This window comes from Pristiophorus japonicus, chromosome 5, assembly GCF_044704955.1.
Source record: "Pristiophorus japonicus isolate sPriJap1 chromosome 5, sPriJap1.hap1, whole genome shotgun sequence".
NCBI lineage: Eukaryota > Metazoa > Chordata > Chondrichthyes > Pristiophoridae > Pristiophorus > Pristiophorus japonicus.
In genome coordinates this window covers 224,943,258-224,970,834 of record NC_091981.1, presented here as the reverse complement: position 1 = coordinate 224,970,834, position 27,577 = coordinate 224,943,258, and the positions used below count along the sequence as shown (strand labels likewise).

Genomic DNA, 27,577 nt, shown 5'->3' with positions numbered 1-27,577 from the left:
GGCTTCTGATGTCTTCCGTATGCCTTCCTAGCCCCCCACCCACCCGGGCTTGATTTGATGCATAGTGCATGCTTCTGATGCCTTATGTAAGCCTTCCACAGTCCCCCCCACCCCCGAGCTTCTTTTGTAGCCGAGCCCCAAGCCCTGAGCCCCGAGCCCCTATGTCCGGGCGCCAGACCAATTCTGCCGGCTGACGCTCCGACCCTCAAGCCCTGTTTGCAAATGTTCAGTAGTGGCGTTTCAGTTGAAAAAAAATGAAAACTTATAGAATTCCATCAAACTTCCATTTACTGCATTATAAAGTAAAACATGTAATGTTTATAGTGCATATTTCAGTGTTCTTATCTCCCTCCAAAACTTCACTGAAAAACAATGATGTCTTTCTGCACCGATTTTTCAATGCGCGCTGGTTTTTCTTAACTCACCAGAAGGTTTTTCGGGAGTGGTTACATACGCCGACTGAGGATAATTTTGTTTTGGGCAAACTTACATAATTGACAAAAACTGGCGCAGACATCAAGTTACGCCCCCATGACGCAAAAAAAAACTAGCCTAAAAAAAAATCGTCACTGAGTTACACTGAAGCACATTCCTTGGGGAATCTTACATTTTTAACTTACATCAAAAAATGCGGCGTGTGACAAAAAAAAACGCTGCAAATCACTGGGGAAAATTGAGCCCTGAATGTTGTCCAAATCATACTGCTTGCGGGCATGGGCTGCTTCATTGTCTGAAAATTGCAGATTGCTCATGGTGCAAAACACATTTTGCATGCTTTCTAAATTTTCTATTTCTTTGATGGGGGGAAGGCGGTGCAAATATCTCTTTATGTGGCTCGGTGTTAATTGTCTGAGAACTTGTCAGCCGCAAGTTGTTTGTTGTGAGAGGGTGAATCTGCAGCGCCGCCTGTGGGAAGATTGTGGCACATCACCCTGCACGGCCGCCGTAGCCCGTTTTCCCGAAATAGCGTTCCTTCCATGGCAACGAGCTGCAATGCCATGGCAATAGGACCCGGCAACAAACAGCGGAGAGTTCGCTCGTCACACACACACACACACAGAGACAGAGAGAAGCCGAGCTCCGGGAGGAGCCGCCCGACAGCAAGGCCCGGGGCCCTCCTGTTCAGTGTCATCGCCAGCGATGTGGCGGCGGGCGCTGCGGGTGTAGCCGCCCGGCCCGGGGCCTGCGGTTTGTGAGGGACGGAAGGCGGGAGATCAGCGTTGAGAATGAATGTCAGTACAGCGAGTAGCAGCATCCCCGTGCTGAGGCACATCATCAGGGACAGTGAGCTGGGACTGAAGCAGGCAAGTCAGGAAACAGCAGCCACTCTGAGCCACCCTGGGGGGGGTTATATTTACAGGTTTGCCATCGACACCTTCGCCCATTTCTAACATGTATAAGTGGGATTATAACACTTTGATGTAAGCCTGTGAATTCCTGCTCTAATCGAGGGTAAAATTAGGATTACTAGAAGCTCTGGTCCTGATTGATCCCAAAAGGTCAGCGGCTTGCAATGTGGGGAGTAGTTGCTACACAGTGAACTGGCCAATGAGAAAGCAGCAGAGTGAGCAGATTACCCACCACATGTTGCGGATTGCTGACTGGGAAAAGCCACTCTTTTACAGCAAAGCTGTGGAGCATGCAGTAGCTGCCAGTTATTCAGGAATCTCTAAGGGAGGGGTCCAGTCACGTGCAACAAAGCTTGAAGATGCCAATAGTGTGTTTGATCATTCTGGTTATAGCATGAGCTTTGTTGCAATTGTGCTCTGCTCATGCCAGTAGTTAGTGCATGGGTGTCAGGAGCCATGCTGTATAGGGTAACTTGAGTCTTCTTGTTATTCTTTCACTCTTTATTCTCCTTTCAATAAGGGGTTGCACAAATATCATCACCTTAAAATTAAGGCATTGTGAAAGCTTTTGAGAACCAGGTATTAGCATTCATGATGTTGTGCTCGTGGCTACGCACCATATCCACATTGAAACAGAGTCAATGGGTCTTTTAGCAGCGAGTGACTGGTGTCATCGGTGCCAATGGCCCTGCAACTAGTTCTTGGGTTCACGTTTAAAAACAAAAGAACACCTGTTTAGATGCTCCCTGCAAGACACTGCTTCAAACAGAGTTTACGTAGTGGTGATGTGTTGGAATGCACACATGTGAGTGAAAAATAACAGGAAAAGGATGGTACTACCCAGAGCATTAGGGAATCCTGCAGCTACATCTGGTCCGTGAAGGTCTCTGGCTGCAGGATGTTGAGCATAGCCTATTCAAATGATTAAACAAACTAAAATTGGGATGAATGGGAGGGGTGACCAGCTGTCCACTTTATTCCTCCTGATATGTATCACCTTGTCGTGGTGTTTAGGGAATTCCAGGATATTGACGATTAAAGAATATTCTGGGGCCAAAATTGGGAGGGTTGTCCCACAGACTAATCAAACAACAGCCTGACATAGTCATACTCACAGAATCATACCTTTCAGCCAATGTCCCAGACTCCTCCATCACTATACCTGGGTATGTCCTGTCCCACCAGCAGGACAGACCCACCAGGGATGGTGGCACAGTGTATATAGTTGGGAGGGAGTGGCCCTGGGAGTTCTCAACATTGACTCCAGACCCCATGAATTCTCATGGCTTCAGGTCAAGCATAGGCAAGGAAACCTCCTGCTGATTACCACCTACTGCCCTCCCTCAGCTGATGAATCAGTACTCCTCCATGTTGAATACCACTTGGAAGAAGCACTGAGGGTAGCAAGGGCACAGAATGTATTCCGGTTGGGAGACTTCAATGTTCAAGAGTAGCTCGGTAGAACCACTACTGACCGAATTGGCCGAGTCCTGAAAGACATAGCTGCCAGACTGAGCCTGCGGCAGGTGGCAAGAGAACTAACATGAGGGAAAAACCTATTTGACCTTGTCCGCACCAATCTACCTGTTGCAGATGCATCTGTCCATGACAGCATTGTACCAGCGACCACTGCACAGTCACTGTGAGGACGAAGTCCCGTCTTCGCACTGAGGACACCATCCATCGTGTTGTGTGACACTACCACTGTGCTAAATGGAATAGATTCAGAACAGATCTAGCAGCTCAAAACTGGGCATCCACGAGGCATTGTGGGCCATCAGCAGCAGCAGAATTTTATTCCACCACAATCTGTAACCTTATGGCCTGGCATATCCCTCACTCTACTATTACATAAAGTCAGGGGACCCAGCCTGGTTTAATAAGGAATGTAGAAGAGCATGCCAGGAGCAGCACCAGCCGTACCTAAAAATGAGGTGCCAACCTGGGGAAGCTGCAACACAGGACTACATGCATGCTAAAAAGCGGAAGCAGCATGCCATAGACATTCCCACTTCCCGAGGCCCGGTCTGTAGATATGTTTTCCGGAAGGGACACCTTCACAGCCAATAATTGTCTCTCAACCAACATCACTTAAAAACAGACAATCCCACAATCGATGCATTAAATCAAAGCTCTGCAGTCTTCCACATCCACTCGTGAATGGTGGTGGACCATTAAACAACTAAATAGAGGAGGAGGCTCCATGAATATCCCCATCCTCAATGATGGCGGAGCCTAGCACATGAGTGCAAAAGACAAGGCTGAAGCATTTGCAACCATCTTCAGCCAGAAGTGCCGAGTGAATGATCCGTATGTGCCTCCTCCTGAGGTCCCCACCATCACAGAAGCCTGTCTTCAGCCAATATGATTCACTCCACGTGCTATCAAGAAACGGCTGAGCGCACTGGATACAGCAAAGGCTATGGGCCCCGACAACATCCCAGCTGCTGTGCTGAAGACTTGTGCTCCAGAACTAGCCGTGTCTCTAGCCAAGCTGTTCCAGTACAGCTACAGCACTGGCATCCACCCGACAATGTGGAAAACAGCCCAGGTATGTCCTGTCCACAAAAACCAGGACAAATCCAATCCGGCCAATTACCACCCCATAAGTCTTCTCTCAATCATCAGCAAAGTGATGGAAGGCGTCGTCGACAGTGCTATCAAGTGACACTTACTCACCAATAACCTGCTCACCGATGCCCAGTTTGGGTTCTGCCAGGACCCCTCAGCTCCAGACCTAATTAGAGCATTGGTCCAAACATGGACAAAAGAGCTGAATTCCAGAGGTGAGGGGAGAGTGACTGCCCTTGACATCAAGGCAGCATTTGACCGAGTGTGGCATCAAGGAACCCTAGTAAAACTGAAGTCAATGTGAATCAGGAGGAAAACTCTTCACTGGCTGGAGTCAAACCTAGCACAAAGGAAGATGGTTGTTGTGGTTGGACCGCAATCATCATAGCCCCAGAACATCGCTGCAGGTGTATCTCAGGGCAGTGTCCTAGGCCTAACCATCTTCAGCTGCTTCATCAATGACCTTCCCTCCATCATAAGGTCAGAAGTGGGGATGTTCGCTGATGATTGCACAGTGTTCAGTGCCATTTGCAACTCCTCAGATGACATTCAGGCTTGGGCTGATAAGTGGCAAGTAACATTCATGCCACACAAGTGCCAGGCAATGACTATCTCCAACAAGCGAGAGTTTAACCACCACGCCCTTTGACATTCAATGGCATTGCCATCGCCGAATCTCCCACCATCAACGTCCTGGGGGTCACCATTGACCAAAAACTTAACTGGACCAGTCACATAAATACTGCGACAACAAGAGCAGGTCAGAGGTTGGGTATTCTGCGGCGAGTGTCTCACCTCCTGACTCCCCAAAACCTTTCCACCATCTACAAGGCACACGTCAAGAGTGTGATGGAATACTCTCCACTTGCCTGGATGAGTGCAGCTCCAACAACACTCGAGAAGCTCAACACCAGCCAGGACAAAACAGCCGGCTTGATTGGCATCCCATCCACCACCTTAAGCATTCACTCCCTGCATGACCGGTGTACTGTGGCTGCAGTGTGTACCACCTACAAGATGCACTGCAGCAACTCGCTAAGGCTTCTTCGGCAGCACCTCCCAAACCCACGACCTCTACCACCTAGAAGGATAAGGAACGCGGGCGCATGAGAACACCATCATCTCCAAGTTCCCCTCCAAGTCACACACCATCCTGACTTGGAGGTACTTCGCCGTTCCTTCATCATTGCTGGGTCAAAATCCTGGAACTCCCTCCCTAACAGCACTGTGGGAGTACCTTCACCACACGCACTGCAGCGGTTCACGAAGGCAACTCACTACCGCCTTCTCAAGGGCAATTAGGGATAGGCCTCGCCAGCGATGCCCACATCCCATGAACGAATATTTTTTTTAAACCGTGTAGAAGAGATGGCTTTAGGCTATTATTCGACAGGACTTCACCACATGACACACACTGTGGGTGAGGATATTCACCATCTGCAGTCTCCGTAAATCCCATTCCAATGTACTTTTTGTTATATTTACATCTCTATGATATAGATCTTGTTTTGTGCCTGGTGTCAATGTTTCACTTCACAGGCTGAGATTTGCATGTTGCGTCAGTAGTCATTGTCTCAGCAGCAATTTCATCAAACGCACTGGTACTGGCAAATTTCATTGCTTTGCTCCTCATCACTGATACTTTGTGTTTTCTCCTTATCACAATCTGTCTTTAGCCATCTGTTCATTTTTCATTGTTACTTTCATGCAAATATAGTTATAGTGCGACGTACGAATCTGAAAATGGAACTACTTAAGTTCTGAGCTCATTTGGGGTCAAGTTTCGGCCACCCGCTAGAACGGTGCACATCGGAGAGGCCCGCCTAATTTATAGAACAAAAATTGCGGCGAATACTTACCTCGCGATTCTTCGATAGCTGTAGGCCCATTTCCACCTCGGCGCTGCGCAGCTGGAGCTGCTGGGGGCGGAGCTACAGCCCTCGTGCAGCTGCCGGCGTCCTGTCTCCGGGGCGACGACCCTATCCCAGGCCGACGGGATGTCGCCCCTAACTCCGACCGAGTGGCCTGTGCATCTTACCTCAGCGGCGGGGCCTGCCCGTCCGGCCTCTCACTGGGAGCGGGCCCTGCCCGAAGAGTCGGCGGCGGCAGTAACCCGGCATCGGCTGCATACGGCCCCCGCCCGAAGTCCTCGGCGGGGCTCAGCTTCTTTGTCGTCGGCGGGGCCTGCCCACCCGCCCGCATCTTGCTGTGGCGGGCCCCGCCCAAAGAGATGTCGGCAGCCCGGCATCGGCTGCTTGCGGGCCCCACCCGAAGTCCTCGGCGGGGCCCGGCTTGTTCGTCGTCTTCTTTTTTCCCCCCCCATCTTCCTCTCTTCTCCCCCCCCCAATCTTCTCTTCTCCCCCCCATCTTCCTCTCTTCTCCCCCCCATCTTCCTCTCTTCTCCCCCCCATCTTCCTCTCTTCTCCCCCCCCAATCTTCTCTTCTCCCCCCCCAATCTTCTCTTCTCCCCCCCCATCTTCCTCTCTTTCCCCCCCTAATCTTCTCTTCTCCCCCCCCAATCTTCTCTTCTCCCCCCCCCCAATCTTCTCTTCTCCCCCCCAATCTTCTCTTCTCCCCCCCATCTTCTTCTCCCCCCCATCTTCTTCTCTTCCCCCCCGACCTCTTCTCCCTGGTGCTGCAGTAGGTGAGTAGAAATAATGTTTTATTTATTGAGTGATTTTTAATTTTTTCTTAATTTTTAATATTTTAATTTATTTGCATTGATTTATTGGTTTATTTATTTATCATTTATTATTGATGATGGCTCTTTATTTGTAAAAGTGAAGTGTTTAATGTTTGTAAACCGTTCCCACCCCCCCATCTTTCGTTCCATACGCCTGATTTCTAAGTGTAGGCAAGGTTTTTCTGAGCGTACAAAAATCTACACTTACTCCATTCTAAGTTAATTTGGAGTAAGTTTTCACTGCCTGAACTTTCAAAACGGGCGTAAGTGGCCGAACACGCCCCCTTTTGAAAAAAAAATCTGTTCTAAAATGAAACTGTTCTAACTGACTAGAACTGGAGCAAACTAAAGGCCGAGAATTGCAATTTCTAAAATACTCCATTCTAAACTCGTTGCTCCAAAAAAATAGGAGCATCTCAGGCCGAAACTTGACCCCTTAGACTGGACAGTTGCTGGGCAATTGAAGCCATGCTGTAGTTTATGGTGATTGGAGTTGTGGGCGTTGTAAGTCACCGTCTCTGTGCATCTGTGTTCTCATTGGGGCCTCTTGAATTAAATTAACTACTTATATAACAATTGATAAATAAAATCCACCATTAGACAATTCCTCCCGCGTATTCCCCAGTGATGTCTTGCATGCCCGCAGGAGTACGTGCTTGGGAACCCCTGCTATAGACAATACATACTGCAACTACAGTGGATTGGATGGTTGCTGAGTCCAATGACAGGTATGCCGATAAAGCTGACTACTTTGTCCTGGATGTTGTCACACTTCTTTGAATGTGTTGCACCCATCTAGGTGAGTGGTGAGCATTCCATTACACTCCTGACTTGAGCCTTGTAGATGTTGGAAAGTATTTGATGGGTCAGAAGGTGAGCTACTCGTTACAGAGTTTAAAGCCTCTGCCCTGATCTGGCAGCTATTGTGTTAATATGGTTTCTGGTCAGTGGTGACCCCCAGGATGTTGAAGACAGGGGGACACGGTGATGGCGGTGCCGTTGAATGTAATGAGGGGGGCGGGGTTGTTGGGTATTTTCTTGTTGGAGAAGTTCATAGCCTGGCATTGCTTGATGCGAATGTTATCTGCAAATTGTCTGCTGAAGCTTGGATGCTGTCCAAGTTCCTAGTCAATGGGCAGCTTCATTATTGAAAGAATTGTGAATGGAGATGAACAATGTAGAATCATCCCATTCCAGGGGCTTGAGCACATAAATCTAGGCTGACACTCCAGTGCAGTGCTGAGGGAGTGCTGCACTGTTGGAGGTGCCGGCTTTCGGATGAAACGTTAAATCGAGGCCCCATCTGCCATCTCAGGTGGACGTAAAAGATTCCATGGCACTATTTTGAAGAAGAGCAGGGAAGTTATCCCCGGTGTCCTGGCCAATATTTATCCCTCAATCAACATAACAAAAAAAACAGATTATCTGGTCATTATCACATTGCTGTTTGTGGGAGTTTGCTGTGCGCAAATTGGCTGCTGCGTTTCCCACATTACACTAGTGACTGCACTCCAAAAGTACTTCATTGGCTGTAAAGCGCTTTGAGACGTCTGGTGGTTATAAAAGGTGCTATATAAATTCAAGTCTTCTTTCTTTTCTTTCTATCAGTAAACAGCTGTAATCCATGACCTTATGATGAAAGGAAGATTATTCATGAAGTAGTTGAAGATGGTTGAACTAAGGATGCTTCCCTGAGGAGCTCCACCAATAAATGTCCTGGGCCTCTAATGATTGGTCTCCATCAACCCCTACCATCTTTCTCTGTGCTAGGTTTGGCTCTAGCCACAGGAGGGATTTCCCTTTGACCTACGTTGACCTTGTTTTGGTAGGGACCTCTATTACCATACGCAGTTGACTGCTGCCTTAATGTCAAGGGCTGTCTCTCTTGCGTTTTCTCTGGAATTCAGCTCTTGTGTGCAGGCCTGGATCATGACTATGAGCATCACATTCAATATATATAGTCAATACACAGAGGTCTGCAACAAAAAAAATGTACTGCCATGAGCAAGGAAGTAATAAAAGACAGTATAAAATAATATATTTGATCCTGCATTTTCTTTGAGAATGGCTCCCTGCCAGGAATACTGAATTTGCCCGTCAGAATTATATAGCAATTCAGTACTTTCTCTTTTTTTAAAAATTACTTTTAGCATTATTTTAATTTTATTGAGCACATACTCTTTACGTAAACATTTTGGGGTTATTCTCCTTTGAGCATAGAAGGCTAAGAAGTGATTTGATAGTGGTGTTTAAAATCATGAAGGATTTAGATAGAGTAAATAAAAATAAACTTATCAATGGCTGAAGGGTTGATAACAGGAGACCACAGATTTAAGGTGATTGGCAAAAGACCCAGAGGTGACATGAGGAAAAAAAATGTTTCCGCAACGAGCGATTAGGACTTGGAATGCACTGCCTGATAGGGTGGTGGATACAGATTCAATGGTAGTGTTCAAAAGGGAATTGGATAAATACATGAAGGAAAAAGAATTGCAGGGGTATGGGGTAGGAGCCGAGGAGTGGGACTAACCTGGATTTCTCTTGGAAAGAGCCAGTGCAGACTTGATAGAATCATCGGAGGCCATTCGGCCTATGACAAAGATCTATTCACTTGCGTTTTATTTTGTGTTTATGATGCCATTTGAATCCCTTTGTTGATCTATAGGTTTATTACTTGCTTGCAAGCATCCATAATTTTATACTTTAAATGAATACTACTAATCCTGACAGAAAGCTTATTTGTAGTATAAAAAAAGCTTATATATACAGCTCAATGTAACACTAGTTTTTTTACTCTCCTGTTCATAAGGGTGTATGCATAAGGCCTCTGGATCTAAATCGGGTTGTTACTCTAATAGAAGATCGATACTCAGTAAGTAGCTTCTGAAAAAATCCTGACTATTTATCTACCTTAATATTACTTGGCTTGAATACAGTACTCTGAGGTATTATTGTGGCTTCATATAGGCTCATCATTACCTCCTAGCTTTCATATTTTATGCCTCTTGCAATGAAACCTAGAATTGCATTACCTTTTTTAAATGGCTGTTTTTAGCTGAAGTACTGTCTTTAATGTCCTGTAAACTTGTATCCCCAAATTCCTCTGCTCTTCCACAGCTCTGAACCTACTTCCATTTGAAGTATAATTACTGCTGCTAATTTTTTCTACCAAAATGTATCACCTCACACTTATTAATCTCTCGGGGGTCCTGCTTTAAATAATTCTCTTTTTATTGTTATACTTGTCACTGTTTCTTTCGATTTAAAAAAAATTGTTCCTCATTCAGCTTCTTAACTTTTTGTTTTCTCATATTCTCCTTTTTTAATTATTATTATTCTTCTTCAAATGTAATTGGTTTCTAGCCTATTTATTTATCCATGACATCCTGAAGCTATTAGAAGTTTCCCTTTTTAATGGTGTTTATGTATTCTATACCTTTGCAATCGCTCCCGAGTGCCAATTTCTCTTTCAACATCATCTGGCAACACAATGTGAGTTTTCACATGTTCGCTGATGATACCCAGTTTTACCTCTCCTTCACCTCGGGTCTTTAGTCAAAGAATTATTTGAATTTGGCGCTGCGCTCTCAAAAGTTAGTCTGGGGGGAGGCGGAGCTTCAAGTCTGCGCTAAAAAACTCGCTGGGCATGCGCGAAAAGCTGAAGTTGCCAGGGCAACCAGAGACACTGAAGCCCGCTCCCCCGAAAGGTTGGTACCCCACCGCTGCCGAAAGGGCCACAAAGAACCTCTCCCACCCCGCTGGACCTGCGGCCACCGCACCCACCCGGCTCGATTTGCTGCGATTTTCTCCCGCTCCCACCTGAACCCACTACATTCCTGGGCCGAAAGGACGCTCCCCACCGGCTGGACCCACTGCATTCCCGGGCCGAATGGCCTTCCCGTTCCCGAACTTCAACTTGCAGGGGGAGCGGGACTGAGCGGGGTGCCATTCGGCCAGGGATTGCAGCGGGTCCATCCGGTGGGGAGCAATCCTTTCGGCCCGGAAATCTTCTTCCCTTGCTCCAAAAAGAGTTACCTGTGGGGAAAAAAAGGTATTTTATCATGTATTCTTATTGCCTCGCTCCTGTCCTCTTGTGCGCCGCACTGATTCCTTGTTAATGTATGTTTTTATTTGCGGGGCTTTTGCGCAGTGTGAGCCGCGCTGAAAAAAATCATGGACAGCCAAAATCTATGAAGTCCAGAAAAACGCCGCCCGGTCCCATTTTGACTCGTGTCTGCAGCAAAAATGTGAAAATTGCCGCACGTGGTCCGCGCTGGCATCCAAACTTTGACGAAAGTTGGAAAGTGAGTATTTCGTGCCAAGAAACATTCAGATGCCAAAAAACGGCACGCAATCGTAGCGAAAATAAGGGCCATATTGTGGTCACTACTCTCAAGATGCTCTCCCACATTTAGCTCATTTACCTGATCAATTTCATTATGTATAACCGGATGTAGCAACACCTCCACATAGTGAGATGAGACTAGATATGAATAATTAAGCTGCATTATTTCACAGTAAAGTGATCTTTCAGAACAGCATTCAATCCACATAACTTTATCTTTGTGTAGTACCTGTAATACAAAATAAAGATCATACCATCCTAGCCCACATTTGATGAGAAAAGGCCAAATACGGAGTAAAATGAACATATAGATCAGCAGTTACAACCACACTCACTTAATTCAATCCGGTACAACTTATCTTCATGCAATAGTACAAAATACAGAACATGTCACGCTAGTCCACATTAGTTGGTCATCTTCTGATCATTCACTATAAGCTCACTGAATCTCACAGCTACCTGGGCTACACTTCCTCCCACCCCGTTTCCTGTAAGGATGGAATAGCCATTGCTGAGCGCATTCGCAGGGACCATTCAGATTGTCGGAAAGGTTAGGAGAGTTCATGAAGTGAGCAGGAATGAAATTTTAACTGAAAATAAATTAAGGCGGCAAAATTGCCCCATGCCAAATTTGGAGGCTGTAACCTTCTGGAGCCGGGACATTTATCACCCTGCCCGGAAGTTCCACCACCGGCACGGAATTCGGCAGCTCTGCCCATCAACGGAGGCGGCGCGCTATCCGTGGCACTCCGCCTCCATGGAGGGGTGCTCCCTGGGTGGTAGAGCGAAGCGGAGTCCAGTGCCATGCTCCGGAGCCCAGTGCGCAGAACGTCCCTCCTCTTCAATTAAAGGGGAGGGCCGCTGCACGCTATGCAGTCTCTTAGGCGACTGCCACTGGCCACCAGGGACGTCTCCGAGCGAGCCAACAGCCCAGCACCCAAAATGGAGTCTTCTCTTCTTAGGCAGTCACCCGGAGTCGAGGATGAGTTGCTTCCACATTAAAATGAATTTTAAGGTGACCGATGAGACCAATGTGGGATCTACAGTCTCGGTCACAGGTGGGGCAGATGGTGGTTGGAGGGACGGTGGGTGGGGTGCTTGATTTGTCATACGCTCCTTCCGCTGTTTTTACTTCCACTTGCTCCCGGCAAAGAGACTCAGCGCCTTCTCGGATGCTTCTCCTCCACTTTGAGGGGTGTTGGGCCAGGGATTCCCAAGAGTCGGTGGGGATGTTAAATTTTTTCAAGGAGGCTTTGAGGGTGTTCTTGAAGCGCTTTCTCTGCCCTCCTCGGACTCTCCTGCCGTGACGTAGCTCGGAGTAGAGTGCTTGTTTCAGGAGTCTGGAATCGGGCATGCGGACTGTTATATATGTAAACTTGTATTTACTCTGTACAGCCACCAGAGGGCTCATCCCCGGGAGTCCCAAGGGATCCCATAATCCCTTGGGAGCAGAGGTATTTAAGGAGGCTTCACAGGTTGGAGAGGCACTCTGGAGACCTGCAATAAAAGACTAAGGTCACACATTACTTTGAGCTCACAGTATTTAGTCTGACTCTTTCACCATACACAACATGAACAATGTGGCCCGTCCATTGGAGCTGATCATGCCTGGTCAATGACTCGATGCTGGGATGTTGGCCTGAGAGAGAACGCTGACGTTGGTGGGCCTATCCTGCCAATGAATTTGCAGGATTTTGCAGAGGCAACATTGGTGGTGCTTTGCCAGTGCTTTGAGGTGCCTACTGTACATACTCCACGTCTCTGAAGCATATAGGAGGGCGGGTATCACTACTGCTCTGTAGACTATGAGCTTGATGCCAGATTTGAGATCCTGGCCTTTGAACACTCTTTTCCTCAGGTGGCCAAAGGCTGCACTGGCACACTGAAGGTGGTGTTGGACTTCGTCATCGATGTCTATCCTTGCTGATAGTAGGCGCCTAAGGTATGGGAATTGGACCACATTACCAAGGTCTCGTCATGGATCTTGATCAATGGGGAGCAGTACTATGTGGCGGGGGGCAGGTTGGTAGAGAACCGTTGTCTTAAAGATGTTTAATGAAAGGCCCAGACTCTCGTACGCTTCAGTGAAGGTGTCAATGTTGGTTTGGAGTTTTGGCCTCCGAGTGTGCGTAAACGCAAGCATCATCGGCATATTGTAATTGAATGACGGAGGTTGGAACACCCTTGGATGTGGACTGGAGGTGCCGGAGGTTGAACAATTTCCCGCTTGTCCTGTAGCTTAACTCCACTCCAGTGGGGAGCTTGTTAAAGGTGAGATGAAGCATTGCTGCGAGGAAGATTGAGAAGAACGTTGGTGCGATGACACAGCCTTGCTTGCCTTGCAGGATGGTGGCCCAGTCGAGGCGAGGGCCACCATTGGCGAGCAGAAAAATATGGCAGCCCATGGCGCAAACGGCCTTCCATTTAAGGGGCGCCCCGATGGCGGATGTCCACCAGCTTCACGACCCGCGAAGCTGGTGGTGACATCGGCTGGCACGATCCTCAAAGCAGTCAGCACTGTTGTGGGGGTCGCCGTGCATGGCGATGACGTCATCGCTGTGCATGCGCCTGCTCGCAGCGCAAATCGCAGAGAAGCTGTTGGATTACCATCACATGAGGATACGTTCACAAGTAAGAATGGCTGCAAAGGGTCTGGTGCGAATGCCCACCATTACTGACACTAGCTGACCCTACAGGTATAACAGTATTGTACGAGGGTTGAAATACAATGATCTGTGACTGTACCTAATTTAGTGCATGCTGGGGCAACAGTTATTTTTGTTGTTTGTGTAATATAATGAAAACTTCAATTAAGTAACTTTGAAGTCTCTTTTCTAAAGAAAACCGGGTGAACTTCTCTAACTTTTCCTGATATCTGAAATCATTGCTTCATTGCTCATCTCTACCCTTTCAAGGGCAACAATACCTTCCTATAATTAGACAATCTGTTTCAATTTGTACTCTCCACTGTTATTTGCTTTTTTATTGCAGATAAGCAGTGGGTTGATAGTTTCATAAATTTATTCACCATAATCCTGTGATCTCTTTTCTAATTAACACGCTATGATCTCTTTTCTGATTTATCACATATTCTTTCTTTTGGTTCCTTCTCTTACGCAAATTATTTTTTATGTAGGTATCCCTGCAAAAATTAGAATACTACCTGAAACTCACTTGTAATTTCTGAAACTGTGTCAGTTACCTAAAGGAAAAAAGTGCCGTTATTGCAGAAAATGTTTTTTGCACAGAGGTACAACAGATATAACATGCCAGGGAGTAACAAGTACAAGGTATATGGAACTCAGATGACAAACTGATAGAAATCCGATGACCTCTGGGATTTCGAGGATATAAAGTCACTGTTTAAAAAAATGTTCTGTATGTATCACGTTGAATTGTACCCGCTGCAAATCTTTCTTTCTGAATCTGATTGCATTGTAGCTCATTATGTAAGCTTCCCAAGAATGATCACCAGGGTATTCTCATAACCAACAGTGGTATCACAATTTGGTAATTTATATTAATGGTATAAATGTTTTTATATTTATTTTATCCATGATATTTGTTAGAATCTCACTGGAATATATATTTGCTGAGAGTTATGAAATATCTGCTTAAATGTCTGCCACTGATTATCAACCGTCTTACACTTTAATCTATTTTCCCAGTCCACTTTAGCCAACTCTGCCTTCATGTCTTTTTAATCGCCTTTATTTAAGATCAGGACACTGGTTTGAAATCCAACTTTCTCACCCTCCAACTGAATTTGAAATTCAACCATGTTATGGTTTCCATTGGGCTTTGCATTTTAGGATGAAGCAATTAATTTCTTAATTTAACTTAAAAGCCTCAGTCAGACCACTGATTAAAATAGATGAGAATGTTACTGGAATTTAGAAGCTGTCTACTTTTTCAATCAAATATTGTTACATGTATTACATTTGAGGCTATTTCTGCATATAATTCTATTTTTGCATATTCTGCAGTGCAACCTTATTGAAAGACATCTGCATGCTTTGAAGAGGATAGTGAACCATTATCAGTTTGGTTTTGTATCCTTTTTGCTGTTGACAATTCACTTATTTATGTTTCTATGCGTTAAGTAGGAATCAAAATATTGTGTAACATAGCAACAAGAGTAGGACATTCAACCCCTTGATCCTGTTCCACCATTCAATCAGATCACAGGTGATCTGTAGCTCAACTCTATTTATCAGCCTTTGATCTATCTTGACCCAACAAAAATCTATTGCCCTCAGTCTTGAAGATTTCCAAACGACCCAACATCCATAGGGCCCGAGTTTGGTCGACTTACCGCTGGCTCACCGAGTTTTCTCGGCGGTCTCGATGTTTATTGGGCGCTCTCCCCTCCGAGCGAGTTTGGTCAGATCCTCATGCCGGCGGGGAGAGAAGACCGCTGGGGGCTGTCCGCTGGCGTCCGCCGACAAAAGCCCTCCTGCCCACTGAGTCCCCAGTTTGGTCCGGGCGGTCCTCCGCTCCAGCAACAGAAGAGACCACCGCGTGGAGGCAGGTCTTACCTGAACGGTAAGTATGAAGACCTGCAAAAAAAAGGTTAGTACACTGCTTTTCTTTATTTCTGTTACAGAGATTTTGGTCGATGGGGTCCTCTGAAGGATTTCTGGTAATTTTTTTAAATTGTTTTGAATTTTTTTTAATTTCGCTGTTCTCCCCTCCCTGGGCCCGACTCAATCCTTGGTGGTACTTTGCCGAGGATCGCATTTGCCGCCCAGAATGGGACCTGCCGCCCACTGCCACCCAGAATCGACGTGCAAGGTCCATTTTTGCCGCCTGGCGGTTTTCCCCATATTTTTTCACGAAACTTCTGCCCAAAATAACGTCAGGATCTTAGCAGTCCTTTGGACGGTACTAGAGCGGAACTTAGGTTTCACCAAACCCTGGCTCATAGGCTTTTAGGAAAGAGAGTTCTGGATTTCCACTAATTCCTAAATAATTTGATTATATCCCTTTGATCTAGATTCACTCACTAGAGGAAATAATTTCTCTGCATCTACCCTATCGAATTTCTATCTTTTTAAACCTGCCAATTAGATGACTCCTCAACCGTCTAATCTCAAGGGAATACAAACCAAGTTTATGCAACTTGTCTTCATTTTAACCCTTCACGCCCCGGTTACCATTCTGGTGAAACTCCACTGTACCTCCAAGTCCATTACATCCTTCTTGAGGCATGGTGCGCTAAACTGAACGCAGTACGATGGGGTCTGATCAAGGCTCTGTACAACTGAAACATCACTTCCTCCCGTGTATGTTCCACCTCCCGTGAGATAAAGAACAACATTCCATTCGCCATTTTGATTTTATTGATCTGTATACATGGTCACCCAAATCCCATTGCTCTTCTATAGTTCCTAGCCTTCACTATTTAGAAAATATTCCGATTTGTCTTTGTCAGATCCAAAGTGAATGACCTCAGCTTCCCCATGTTGAACTTCATCTGCAGTTTTGCCTACTCTCTTAATTTGTCTATGTCCCTTTGCAACTTCCTGTTCCCATCTGCACAGCCCATGGTACGTATCTCCACTAGATCTACAAACTTGGATCTACAACTCTATTCCTTCATCCAAGTCATTGATATATATGGTGAAAAGCAGCTCCCTGATGCAACACTATTTCTCACAACTTCCCAATCAGAGTATATTCTTTTTATCCCTACTTTCTGTCTCCTACCTCCCAATCCATGTCACAAGGTTACCTCCAATTCTATATGCTTTTATTTTTGTGAATAATCTCTTGTGCATAACCTTAACAAATGCCTTCTATAACTATTACATTTTTTAATGATATTGTTAATGGATAAAAGTTAAAAAGAAATAGGAAACATACATAAATAAATGTGTCCTTCAGCTGTCACTAACTCCTGTTATATAATAATTAGAAATAGAATAGATTAGCATCAGAAATATTCAGAATATACAACATATTACCATTTTTATGCTTAAATAAAAATATATATATAACCATAAATATATCCAGCTATATATATATATAAATGTTATATCCAATATCTACAACATATGTAAAGATAAGAATAACATTGAAAAAAGTGAGAATGCTTTCAGTAATTTAATGTGAAGATTGAGTTTATTCGGTGGTTTTCTCTCATGGGAGTTGCTAACCTCTCAGCAAGAAAATGTTGGAGGTGGAGTCCAGACAAAGCTCAAGGTGAGGTTGGTTGCCAGGTTGACATACGACATGGCTGGGCGAGGGTCAGCAGTCAGAGGTTTGCTGGTTAAGTTCATTATGAGAGTAGAGGCTGGGGTGAGTGCCTAAGTAGAGGCCAAATGTTCCTTCAGGTGTTGAGCTGCATGCAGAGTCAGGAAGGGGAAAGGGTGGCTGTAGAGTTCAGGCCAGGAGTAAGGACATTGTTATGCAATCAAGCACAGGCATTTTGGATCTGATTGGTCATTGCTGACCACATGACTGATAATCCCTTGCCCTTTATAAATACTATTCCGATTACACAATCATCATCATAGGCTGTCCCTCGGATTCAAGGAAGACTTGTTTCCACTCCTGAAGTGAGTTCTTTGGTGGTTGAACAGTCCAATACGAGAGCCACAGATTCTGTCACAGGTGGGACAGATAGTCGTTGAGGGAAGGGGTGGGTGGGATTGGTTTGCCGCACACTCTTTCCGCTGTCTGCGCTTGATTTCTGCATGCTCTCGGCGATGAGACTCAAGGTGCTCAGCCCCCTCTCGGATGCACTTCCTCCACTTAGGATGGTCTTGGGCCAGGGACTCCCAGATGTCAGTGGGGATGTTGCACTTTATCAGGGAGGCTTTGAGGGTGTCCTTGTAGCGTTTCTGCTGCCCACCTTTGGCTCGTTGCCATGAAGGAGCTCCGAGTAGAGCACTTGCTTTGGGAGTCTCGTGTCTGGCAGCCCAGCGGAGCTGATCGAGTGTGGTCAGTGCTTCAATGCTGGGGATGTTAGCCTGGACAAGGATGCTGATGTTGGTGCGACTGTCCTTCCAGGGGATTTGTAGGATCTTGCGGAGACATCGTTGGTGATATTTCTCCAGCGACTTGAAGTGTCTACTATACATGGTCCATGTCTGTGAGCCATACAGGAGGACAGGTATTACTACAGCCCTGTAGACCATGAGCTTGGTGGCAGTTTTGAGAGCCTGGTCTTCAAACACTCTTTTCCTCAGGCGGCCGAAGGCTGCACTGGTGCACTGGTGGCGGTGTTGCTCTTGTTGATAGGAAGCTCCTGAGTTATGGGAAGTGGTCCACGGTGTCCAGGGCTGTGCCGTGGATCTTGATGACGGGGGACAGTGCTGTGCGGTGAGGACAGGCTGGTGGATGACCTTTGTCTTACGGATGTTTAGCGTAAGGCCCATGCTTTCGTACGCCTCAGTAACTACGCTGACTATGTCCTGGAGTGCAGCCTCTGTATGTGCGCAGACGCAGACGTCATCCGCGTATTGTAGCTCGACGACAGAGGTTGGGGTGGTCTTGGATCTGGCCTGGAGACGGCGCAGGTTCCACAAAGAGGATGGATAGACATTGATTGACACGGGACAGCCACAATTTATATTTAATATAAATAGATACGTAATATAGTTGAGATATCCAGGGCTGTGATGTGATACCTAGGCCCCGAACTTGGTGGAAGCTAAGTTCCGCCCAAGTGCTGCCCAAAGGACCGCTGAGATCCTGACGATACTTTGGGCACAACTTTCGTGAAAAAGTCCTGGAAAGACCGCCCGGCGACACAAAAGGACTTACATTCTGAATCTGGGCGGCAGTGGGTGGGAGCTCCCAATCTCGGTGGCAATTGCAAAACCTCGCCAAAGTACCGTCGAGGATTGAGTCAGGCTCAGAGGTGGGAACAGATAAAATTAAACATTTCCAAAAAATAAAAAAAAACACTGGAAAATCTTCAGGGAACCCCATCCACCTGAATCACTGGAAAAAAATTAAGAAAAGCAGTTTACTATCCTTTTTTTGCCGGTCTTCTTACTTACCGTTGAGGTTAGACCTGCCTCCACGCGGTGGTCCTTCCCCCTGCTGCAGCGGACTCCCGCCTGGACCAAACTGGCAGCTCGGTGGGCGGGAGGACACTTATGCGCGTTACACGCCAGTGGACGTCAGCGAGGCGGTCCCCAGCGGTCTTCCCTCCCCGCAGCGGGCCGAACTTGGTGGACTTAGCTCCCGCTGGCGCCCGCTGCCGCCGAGTTTTCTGGGCGGTCTCCCCTCCGAGCGAGTTTGGTGGAGGCCTCCCGCCGGCGGGGAGGGGAGACCGCCGGGGACCGTCTGCTGGCGTGCAACACGCGTAAGTGTCCTCCCGCCCACCAAGCTGGCAGTTTGATCCGGGCGGGAGTCCGCTGCAGCAGGGGCAAGGACCACTGCGCGGAGGCAGGTCTAAACTCAATGGTAAGTATGAAGACCTGCAAAAAAAAGGATAGTAGATGTCTTTTCTTTATTTTTTTCCCAGCGATTCAGGTGGATGGGGTCCCCTGAAGGTTTTTCAGTGATTTAAAAAAATGTTTTGAAGATTTTTAATTTTATCTGTTCCTTCCCCTCCCTGGGCCCGACTCAATCCTCGGTGGTACTTTAGTGAGGATTGCATTTGCCGCCGAGATTGGGAGCTCCTGCCCGCTGCTGCCCAAATTCAGGACATAAGTCCTTTTGTGTCGCCGGGCGGTCTTTCCAGGACTTTTTCATGAAAGTTGCGCCCAAAGTACCATCAGGATCTCAGCGGTCCTTTAGGCGGCACTTAGCTTCCACCAAGTTCGGGGCCCTACTTTACTTTATGGATGTTTCTTAGCATTTTAATATTTACAACCCTTCAGCGGGATTATAGAATGATAGCAACCCTTTAATAAAAATGCAAATTATATGGAAATTATTCTAAAGCATGTAAAATAAATATGCCTTTAGCACCATACGATTTGGTTGCACTCCATTCTTAGCAAATTAAAATGATTAGGGTAACACTTTTTGTATTTCTTTACGTGAAAATAGAAATAAAATCATGAAAGATACCCAATACAGGTTAATGGAGGAGAGGTCTTATCAGTCTAAGTTGCTGGCTTTCTTTGTGGGCAAACCAAGGAGCTTGATAGGGGTATGGAAATGAATGTGGTACACTTGGATTTCAGTAAGGCCTTTCATGCAGTTCCTCTGGAAAGACAATTCTGAAAATAAATAAAGCGGTCATTGTGGCAATATTCTACAATGGCTACGTAATTGGTTGACCAATAGAAGGCATAGGTACAGGGATTGTCATCAGCCTGAGAGAATGTAGTCAGTGGGGTCCCATAAGGGTCCATTTTGGGACTGCTTTTGTTTAATATCTTGATAACTGACCTGGAGCTAGGAGTAACAAGCATAATGGCTAAATCTGCAGATAATACAAAGCTAATGGAGGTGGTAGACTGCAAAGCTGAGCAGGATAAGCTACAGGAGGAGGATTTGAATATACTTGGGAATTGGGCAGACAGGTGGCAGATGAAATTCAATATAGAGAAATCCAAAGTGCTTCACATATCTAGGAAGGGACTATTACTTAAATGGGGAACAAATTATGTGCCTGGAAAATGAGAGAGATTTGGGGGTCCTTTTTGACAATAATTTGAAGCTATCGCAACAATGCTCAGTGACTGTGAGTAAAGCAAATCAGATGTTCGGATGTATTAAAAGGTCACCATTAAGGCAAAATAGTGAGGTAATCCTGCCACTTTATAAATCACTAGTGAGATTGCTCTTTGTATATTGTGTACAGTTCTAATCATCACAATATAAGAAGGATATTGTAGCTATTGCAAGGATACTGATAAGAGCAACCAGAATAGTGAGGGGTTGGAGTGATTGGCTCTGAATTCTCGGCCCCTATGGGCCTGTAGGGGCCCCACAAGTTCCAGGTTTAGGCATGCGAAGTGCATGCATCTAAACCCGGAACTTGCAATCTATCAAGAATCCTCTTGACAGATCGCACGCATCCCAAAGTAAAAGGCCTCTGCGGGCAGAGAGTTGGGCTATTTGAAATTCTTATGACTGATAAAAACAGACATAGGCCTGCTTTTATCAGTGTGAGAATCTTAAAGGACAGAAAAATAAATTTTTTCAATAATTTAAACATTTTAAATCCTGTTAAATAAGATAAGTTTATTTTTAGACTCTTTAAAATAAGTACAATTATTTTCAAAAATAACATTTTTGTTTTAAATAATTAATTAAATCCCATTTTGATTAATTTTAAATATGTGATGTTTTAAAATAATTTATTTTCAGTGTTTGTGTGTTTTTGGGGTATTATCATTCATACTTAGGTGATTCTGTACATCCGGAACTCACCATAAGTATGAATGAGAATACCCCTATTTAAATTGATTGGGCCGGCCCACATGATCCCAGGGACACGTGCGAAGCGCTTACACCCCTGGAATACGTGAGCTTCTTAGCAGGCCTTCGCATAGAAGCCCAGGACCTCTGAACCTCCTGGACCACCAGGTAGATTTGTAGAAATTTTTCAAGTCGGAAACCTCCGACCACAATTTCTGGGCCATTATGTAAATTGGGTGTGTACTCACTGGAAAAGAGAAGGTTGAGAGGTGATAAGATTGAGGTTTTTAGGATTCTAAAGAGACTAGATAAGGTAGACCATGACAAGCTATTTCACCAGAAGACGAACTAGATGGACCTCGGTCTTTTTTCGCCTAGCGAATTCTTATGTTCTTAAAATATTATGAAGTTTTGATGCCTTAACTTTATTGTTGTAAAAAAAGCCAATCAAAGACTTGGTTCAAGTCTTTAAAATTCTTAATCTTTGTGCAGAAAAAGTAAAAGATCAGGATGCCTACATACAGCCAATATGCGAAATCCTCAAATTGTGTGGGTAAGTGACTATCTTTCATTGTTATTCACCAGACATTGAAATATCCAAATAAATTTGGTGCTGCAGATGTTTAAATCTGGGTAGATTTATAAACTCGTTCTCCTAGCACACTGCTTTGTGCGTCTTGAAACTTGGGCATGGATTTCAGTGACCCTGCACCCATGTTCTGTCCGTAACAAATAAAAAGTTCTTCAGGATGCACTGAACGCCATTCAACCTCCTGATATACGATCCCAAGTCTGTGCTCGGAGAACTAATTCGTAACATCGACCCCAGTGTGCTTCTTTAGCATAGTGCACCAGCCTTCACATTATTAAATACGCAGATTAAAAAATTGCAGATTTCACTTAGTATTTAAACTTCATTTACTAACAAAACATGGCCCAAGTTTTAAAAATAATGCCATTCAACATTTTCATTAATGATTTAGGTTAATGGAATCGTTCTTAACTTTTCAGATGACATGACAATGTGTACATGGATAAGTAATTTAGACCAAATCTGTATGCTGCAGGCTGACTTGTAGACAAATTAGAGGAATGACTCCATGTGGCAGAATAGGCCCCAGTTGACAGAAAACGGTTAAAAAAAAGGACGTAATGTTTGCGCGCCATCGTGAAGTCGGCGGAGCAGAACAACAAATGTGACTTATAACAGGTTGGGCTGGTTTCAAGAAGTATTAGTCCCACAGGGAGTTTGGCCGGTTCAAAGCTAAAAAGTAGTAGCCAGGAAATGGGCCTTTTGGGACATTGGATTGGCAGGGCCTGAAAAGCCAAAAATTCAGCTAGAGAGCAGGAATTGAAGAAAATAATAAATAAAAAAATAAACTGTAATAAAGATAATAAAGCTGAAACTTATCTGAAGAACTTAGCTAAAGAGAAAACAAGATGGCAGACAGAATTGTCAACACATTTCAACAGCATATTGCCACACGGTGGCCAGATACTCCAATTACAACATGACAGCCTACATAAGTAGTATCCATTCTAAATATACATAGTAATTTATAATGGAAAAAGTTGACAACAGAAATACATGCATAGGTAACATTTTATAATATGTCATATACAAGAAAATCTCTGGCCGAGATTTTGCTCACCTTGGTGGTTCTGGTGTGGCTGATGTCAGTGGCGGGTCGCAGCCCTGCTGCTGTCTCCATCCCACTTTCTTAAATTAATTTATGTTGATAGAGCTTGTTAGGGCATTTCCCAGCCCAATTAAATAGAGTAGGTCTGGTGATGTCATTCATGACGTGTCTTGAACTGGTTTCCTTAAAGGGACCATAGCCACCTTTCTTTTGACATTTGTGCTGCCAGTGTTCTACAGCATTGAAGTGCTGCAAACAATGACAAGCACTGCACAAAAGTGCAGGGCTGCACCCAGGTTCTCCCATGACTCCCTCCATATGCTTATGGAGGGAGTCACAGCATACAGGGAGGTTCTCTTCCCTACCCAAGGGCAGAGGAGACCTCCCCAGGAGGCTTGTGACCTCCTCTGCAATGGTTGCACATTGCAGAGGAGGTCACAAGCAGGGATGTCACTGGAGGATCTGGGTGCAGTGGCGCAAACCTTTCAATGATCTCATTAGATCAGAAAACATGAGTACAAATCAACACTCCCCTTCATCCTGCTGTGCCTCTCATCACATCCCCATCACTCTGCCTTCCCTACCCTACTCCTCTGCACATTCTAACTCACAACAACTTACCTTGCACCTTCACCCACCCCTCTCTAACTACATTATCACATCCCCATCTCACTAGCCACCAATCACACTCACCCTTGTCCGAGTGCAATCATACCAACTAACAACACACAAGGGTGTTTTATCCAATGTTCATGTAAAGTTTCTGTTAATGTGCCGTCAAACATTGAAACCTTTATTATCAACACTTTGCGTCCTTGAACATATTTTTGTGCACCTTTGGAAGTGGCTTAGTGAGTTGCAGTGAATGGTGCGAGGTAAGTGTACCCCCCCTGCAATGGTGATGAACGAGAAAGGAATGGCTTGGGATGCTTTATTGTGTTGGTGTGGGTGGTGTCAACGTGGCTCATCATGTGGCAACCAGGGTGTACAGCATCAAATGAACTGGCCTCCTAGGCAGCAATGTGGTCAGGTGCTGATGCCCTCTGTCCTATGCAGCATCAGGTGATTGCGGAGAAAGTTGGTGCTGCTGGTGTTGGGACTGATTGTGGCGAGAAGACCAAGCTGAAACAGTATAAATGGTACCCATGCTGCTGGAATAGATGGCAGATAAAGTTGAGATAACAGAAGCAATCTGTCAATGGTGAGAGAGATTGTTCCAAAGAGGTGATACCGGATAGAGAGTTTGCTCCAAACACTTGCAGCCTGCATAAAGCTGAATCTGTCTTCTAAATAGAGTAAGCAACAGCTTCTGCTCTTGGAAAGTGAACAGCTGTGAGATGGGAGCTTTCATAGTGAATTTCAAGCTGTCAACTAATCAGCTGATTCAATGGCCATTCAATTCCCACCTCAGGTTAACAGACATGGTCCACGAGCAGCATGGACCCCATGGGTGAGCATTTAAAGTTAAAAGGTAAGGTTCAAACCATTATTAAGGGTCTGCCAACAAGCCAATTGTTTTCGTTAACAGGTGGGACAGAAAGTCGTGGGAGGAAAGGGTGATTTGCCGCACGTTCCTTCTGCTGCCTGTGCTTGATTTCTGCATGCTCTCGGCGACGAGACTCGAGGTGCTCAGCGCCCTCCCGATGCTCTTCCTCCACTTAGGGCAATCTTTGGCCAGGGACTCCAGGTGTCGTTGTGGATGTTGCACTTTATCAAGGAGGCTTTGAGGGTGTCCTTGAAACATTTCCTCTGCCCACCTGGGGCCTGCTTGCCATGTAGGAATTACGAGTAGAGCGCATGCTTTTGGGAGTCTTGTGTCTGGCATGCAGACAGTGTGGCCTGCCCAACGGAGCTGGTCGAGTGTGGTCAGTGCTTCGATGCTGGGGATGTTGGCCTGATCGAGAACACTGACGTTGGTGCGTCTGTCCTCCCAGGGGATTTGCAGGATCTTGTGGAGGCATCATTGGTTGTATTTCTCCAGCGATTTGAGGTGTCTACTGTACATGATCCATGTCTCTGAGCCATACAGGAGGGCAGGTATCACTACAGCCCTGTAGGCCATAAGCTTGTGCCAGATTTGAGGGACTGATCTTCGAACACGCTCTTCCTCAGGCGGCCGAAGGCTGCGCTGGCACACTGGCGGTGGTGTTGAACCTCGTTGTCGATGTCTGCCCTTGCTGTTAATAGGCTCCTGAAGTATGGAAAGTGGTCCACGTTGTCCAGAGCCGTGCCGTGGAACTTGATGACTGGGGGGCAGTGCTGTGTGGCGAGGTCAGGTTGGTGGAGAACCTTTGTCTTACGGATGTTTAGTGTAAGCCCATGCTTTTGTACGCCTCGGTGAAGATGTTGACGATGATTTGGAGTTCAACCTCTGAGTGTGCGCAGACACAGGCATCGTCCCCGTACTGTAGTCTAATTAACTGCTTTGTTCACTTGTCCTGCCACCTTCAAAGATTTGTGCACATGCACACCTGGGTCTCTCGATTCTCGCACCCCCTTTAAAATTGTACCATTTAGTATATATGTTCTGTCTATGTCTTCTTGAAGTATATTACTGTCTTCCTTGTTGTTTACGACATTTCAAAGTATTGTGTCATCTGTAAATTTCCAAATTGTGCCCTATACCCCCAATTCCAAGTCAGTAATTTATATCAAGCACATCAGTGGTCTTAGTATTGAACCCTAGTGATACCCCTCCTTTATTTCATTCCCTATCTTTCCTGAATAGCTTGCATCCAGGAATATTAAGAATCCAATCTACCCCTTTTTTTGAGCCAGGTCTCCGTTATTCATATTCCCACTTGGCTTTTGCACCTGTAGCTCACCAACCTTATTAACCATACTTTTTGTGCATTTACACACGTATTTTCCAAACCTCACTTAGACTTCTTTGTACTTTCTATGATCCCACCTAATTCTGTATTATTTCTAACTGTCTATCCCTGTCCACCATGCACCTTTTTTCTATTTTTTTAATACTACATCCTGTTGCCGAATGAGTTTAAGCCCATCACACAGCACTAGTTAACCTGCCCGCATCTTGAACGGGACCCTCCTGCCACACAACTGGTTCCAATGTCCCAGAATTCTGAAGTGTTCCATCCTGCTCCATGTCTCTAGACACACATTAACCTGTCATATCTTCCTATTTCTCCTGTCACTAGCATGTGGCACTGGGAGTAATCCAGAGATTACTACCTTTGAGGTCCTGCTATTTAACTTCCTCCCTAGCTCCTTAAACTCTGACTGTAGAACCTCAACTCTCTCCCTCCCTCTGTCATTGAATTCGACATGGGCCATGACTTCTGGTACTTCCCCATCTGCCTTCAGAATGTTCTACGCCATGTCCCTTATCCTGGCACCAGGGAGTAAACATTCCATACGTCGATGGTAGCAGAACTGCCTGTCTGTCTCCCTGACTATCGACTCCCCAATTACTACTAAACTTTATAGCTCCCTGTGCTCTGCTTTGCCTCATGGTGCCAGGCTCGGGACTGTACTCCTTTAAAGTGCCGTCATCCTCACTGGTATTCAATGCTGAATATCATTAATTTAATTTATCATATAGGCAGTTCCTCAAAATCGAGGAAGACTTGCTTCCACTCCAAAAGTGAGTTCTCAGAATTACAGTCTCTGTCACAGGTAGGACAGACATTCGTTGGAGGAAATGGTGGGCCTGGTTTGCCGCATGCTCCTTCCGCTGCCTGCGCTTGTTTTCTGCATGCTCTCGGTGATGAGCCTCGAGGTGCTCAGTGCCCTCCCAGATGCTCTTCCTCCACTTAGGGCGGTCTTTGGCCAGGGACTCCCAAGTGTTGGTGAGGATGTTGCATTTTATCAAGGAAGCTTTGAGGGTATCCTTGAAACGTTTCCTCTGCCTACCTGGGGCTCGCTTGCCGTGTCGGAGTTCCGAGTAGAGCGCTTGTTTTGGGAGTCTTGTGTCGGGCATGCGAACAATGTGGCCTGCCCAACGGAGCTGGTTGAGTGTGGTCAGTGCTTCGATGCTGGGGATGTTGGCCTGATCGAGAACACTAATGTTGAAGCGTCTGTTTTCGCAGGGGATTTGCAGGAACTTGCGGAGACATCGCTGGTGGTATTTCTCCAGTGATTTGAGGTGTCTACTGTATATGGTCCATGTCTCTGAGCCATACAGGAGGGCGGGTATCACTACAGCCCTGTAGACCATAAGCTTGGTGCCAGATTTGAAGGCCTGATCTTCGAACACTCTGTTCCGAAGGCGACCGAAGGCGCACTGGAGGCGATGTTGAACCTCGCCGCGATGTCTGCCCTTGCTGATAATAGGCTCCCGAGGTATGGAAAGTGGTCCACGCTGTCCAGGGCCACGCTGTGAATCTTGATGACTGGGAGGCAGTGCTGTGTGGCGGGGTCAGTTTGGTGGAGAACCTTTGTCTTACAGATGTTTAGTGTAAGTCCCATGCTTTCGTATGCCTCGGTGAAGATGTTGATGATGACTTGGAGTTCAGCCTCTGAATGTGCGCAGACACAAGCGTCGTCCGCGTACTGTAGCTCGACGACAGAGGATAGGCCGGTCTTGGATCTGGCCTGGAGGCAACGAAGGTTGAACAGGTCCCTACTGGTTCTGTAGTTTAGTTCCACTCCAGCGGGAGCTTGTTGAGTGTGAAGTGGAGCATTGCAGCAAGGA

The 27,577-nt window shown here is 45.9% G+C and overlaps 1 protein-coding gene across 2 annotated transcripts in view; it reads left to right on the top strand.

The window, feature by feature from the left end:
* The first annotated feature begins 974 nt into the window (after window positions 1–974).
* LOC139264616 (cilia- and flagella-associated protein 69-like) overlaps window positions 975–27,577 on the top strand; it is a 206,062-nt gene continuing 179,459 nt past the window's right edge. Inside the window, exons 1-4 of one of the 2 annotated variants that reach the window (XM_070881352.1) lie at window positions 975–1,304; window positions 9,413–9,475; window positions 14,935–15,000; window positions 21,721–21,830. In XM_070881352.1, the coding sequence (XP_070737453.1) occupies window positions 1,227–1,304; window positions 9,413–9,475; window positions 14,935–15,000; window positions 21,721–21,830 (317 nt within the window). In that variant the 5' untranslated portion in view covers window positions 975–1,226. Of the gene's footprint in view, window positions 1,305–9,412; window positions 9,476–14,934; window positions 15,001–21,720; window positions 21,831–27,577 lie in introns of those variants that run through there. The other variant, XM_070881354.1, reaches the window with a different exon arrangement.